Below are 1,749 nucleotides of genomic sequence, written 5' to 3'. Positions count from 1 at the left end.
TATTAAATGCAGAAGCATCTGATGGTATAGCACCAGGTTCAACTGTAGACATACAGATAGCCGTATGCTTGTTATATTTGTACATATTTAGCCGTTGGTATATGTACAAACTTAGCCGTTCAATACAAAGATATAATCCAAAAGTCGCACAATAGCTCCTGAGGCCTCTCGACCGTTTCGATTTAGGGACAGGCTATGACGATTAGAACGGTATAATTTAATGTCCATATAGGCTACTACAATAGCCACGTCCACTCAATCTACTATATGTATACAAACTACAACTACATATACATATATATATAAGCTACCACCATAGTCATGTCCACTCAATCTAGTATTTTCATACAAACTACAACTACGCATATATATAGGCTACCACCATAGTCACGTCTACTGAATCTATTGAATGTCTAGCAACTACAGCTACAAATATATGATCAAGCATGTGATACAGATACAAACAATAAACCTGTCGCGGGAGCGGCGAGGGACTGGAAGCTTTGTAATAATGAAGGATACAATTTGATTTTTTTAGAAGTTTTCAATCCTAATGTATTTTTAGGAAGCTACGCTAAACTTTACAAATTCTGAAATTTTGGTTTCTGATTAGTATATCGACATTGGAATGAGAACATGTCAGACACAAAACCTTGTTAAAGGTAACATGGTGTTTCAGCCGCGATTACAGTAATAAATATATAAACATACCAGCCCTAAGTCGCACAGCAGTTCATCTGGCCTCTCGTCCAGGGTGGTCCCAGTATCGCGCGAAGGCAAGTGCAATTGAAAAGGCGGGACAGGCTCAACCATGGCGTATTTAATGAAGTTCAGGACACGGAGGATGGTTTCACGGGGTCTGAAGGTGCCCTAAGGAAAGTTTAGGGTTTAGGGTTTAGTGTTTTAAAGGAGAGGAAGGAAGGTCGGAGTTACAGACCATGAATGTATTGGATATCATGAAGGTCTCGGATATTCGGGCATGATACAAAGGCGGATATTTCAGGCTTGAGGGATTAAATGAAGTACGCGTGTTCTGGAATCAGTTGTAGGCGCTCTAACCTGATGTAACCATCAGAATACGCAGACGGATATACATACATACACACGAGCATGTCAGACAATGTCTATAAATGTACATATGAAAAGATAACACCTCGCAATCAATCAATAGACACATACACTGAGGTATATCCCTCTCACATCACACATCAGCATAGGGGATGTGTTACACACAAGCACACAAACGTATCGGACAACAGGAATAAGCAACACACAAGCATGCACATGCGTTGTGATGCTGCCTCAGTGAAGGTTTCGCTCGTGCCCTACGCGCCAGCCGACGAAAGCACAGTCTATAGTTTGCTGAATATGCATACGCCATGAGACATATTCACACATACTTATAATCACAGACACATCTATTCCGATTTGGCACAGCATCACCCTCATAGTATATACTCCTCTGCTGTGACGTACCGCGAGCATACATGATCTGGCAGTCACGCTACGGCATTTCACACCCACACACTTCGCTCCAGTCGTACTCGATATACTAGTACACCACCTATGACAACTGAGACGATCTCGGAAGAATGGTTCGTGATAAGGTCATCAACCAAATCACGCTTGTCAGTCACACACAGAGAGACTATACACAGGTGATGCTTAAACCCTGTAAGTACATGGATACCTACCTCGAGTATTGCGCCATCAGCCAATCGGATGCGTAGGCATGTCAGTCTATAATTC

The 1,749-nt window shown here is 42.0% G+C and overlaps 1 protein-coding gene across 1 annotated transcript; it reads right to left on the bottom strand.

Moving 5' to 3' along the window:
* Positions 1 to 711: 711 nt before the first annotated feature.
* SARC_15043 (hypothetical protein) lies at positions 712 to 870 on the bottom strand (the record flags this gene model as incomplete). The annotated part of the gene is made up of 1 exon (XM_014290826.1): positions 712 to 870. A coding segment is annotated over one exon (159 nt), but the record flags the coding sequence as incomplete, so codon positions are not given.
* Between the last annotated feature and the right edge of the window lie 879 nt (positions 871 to 1,749).

Source organism: Sphaeroforma arctica (assembly GCF_001186125.1).
Source record: "Sphaeroforma arctica JP610 unplaced genomic scaffold supercont1.5519, whole genome shotgun sequence".
NCBI lineage: Eukaryota > Ichthyosporea > Ichthyophonida > Sphaeroforma > Sphaeroforma arctica.
The sequence above is the reverse complement of the archived record's forward strand: the minus strand, read 5'-3'. Positions and strand labels throughout refer to the sequence as shown.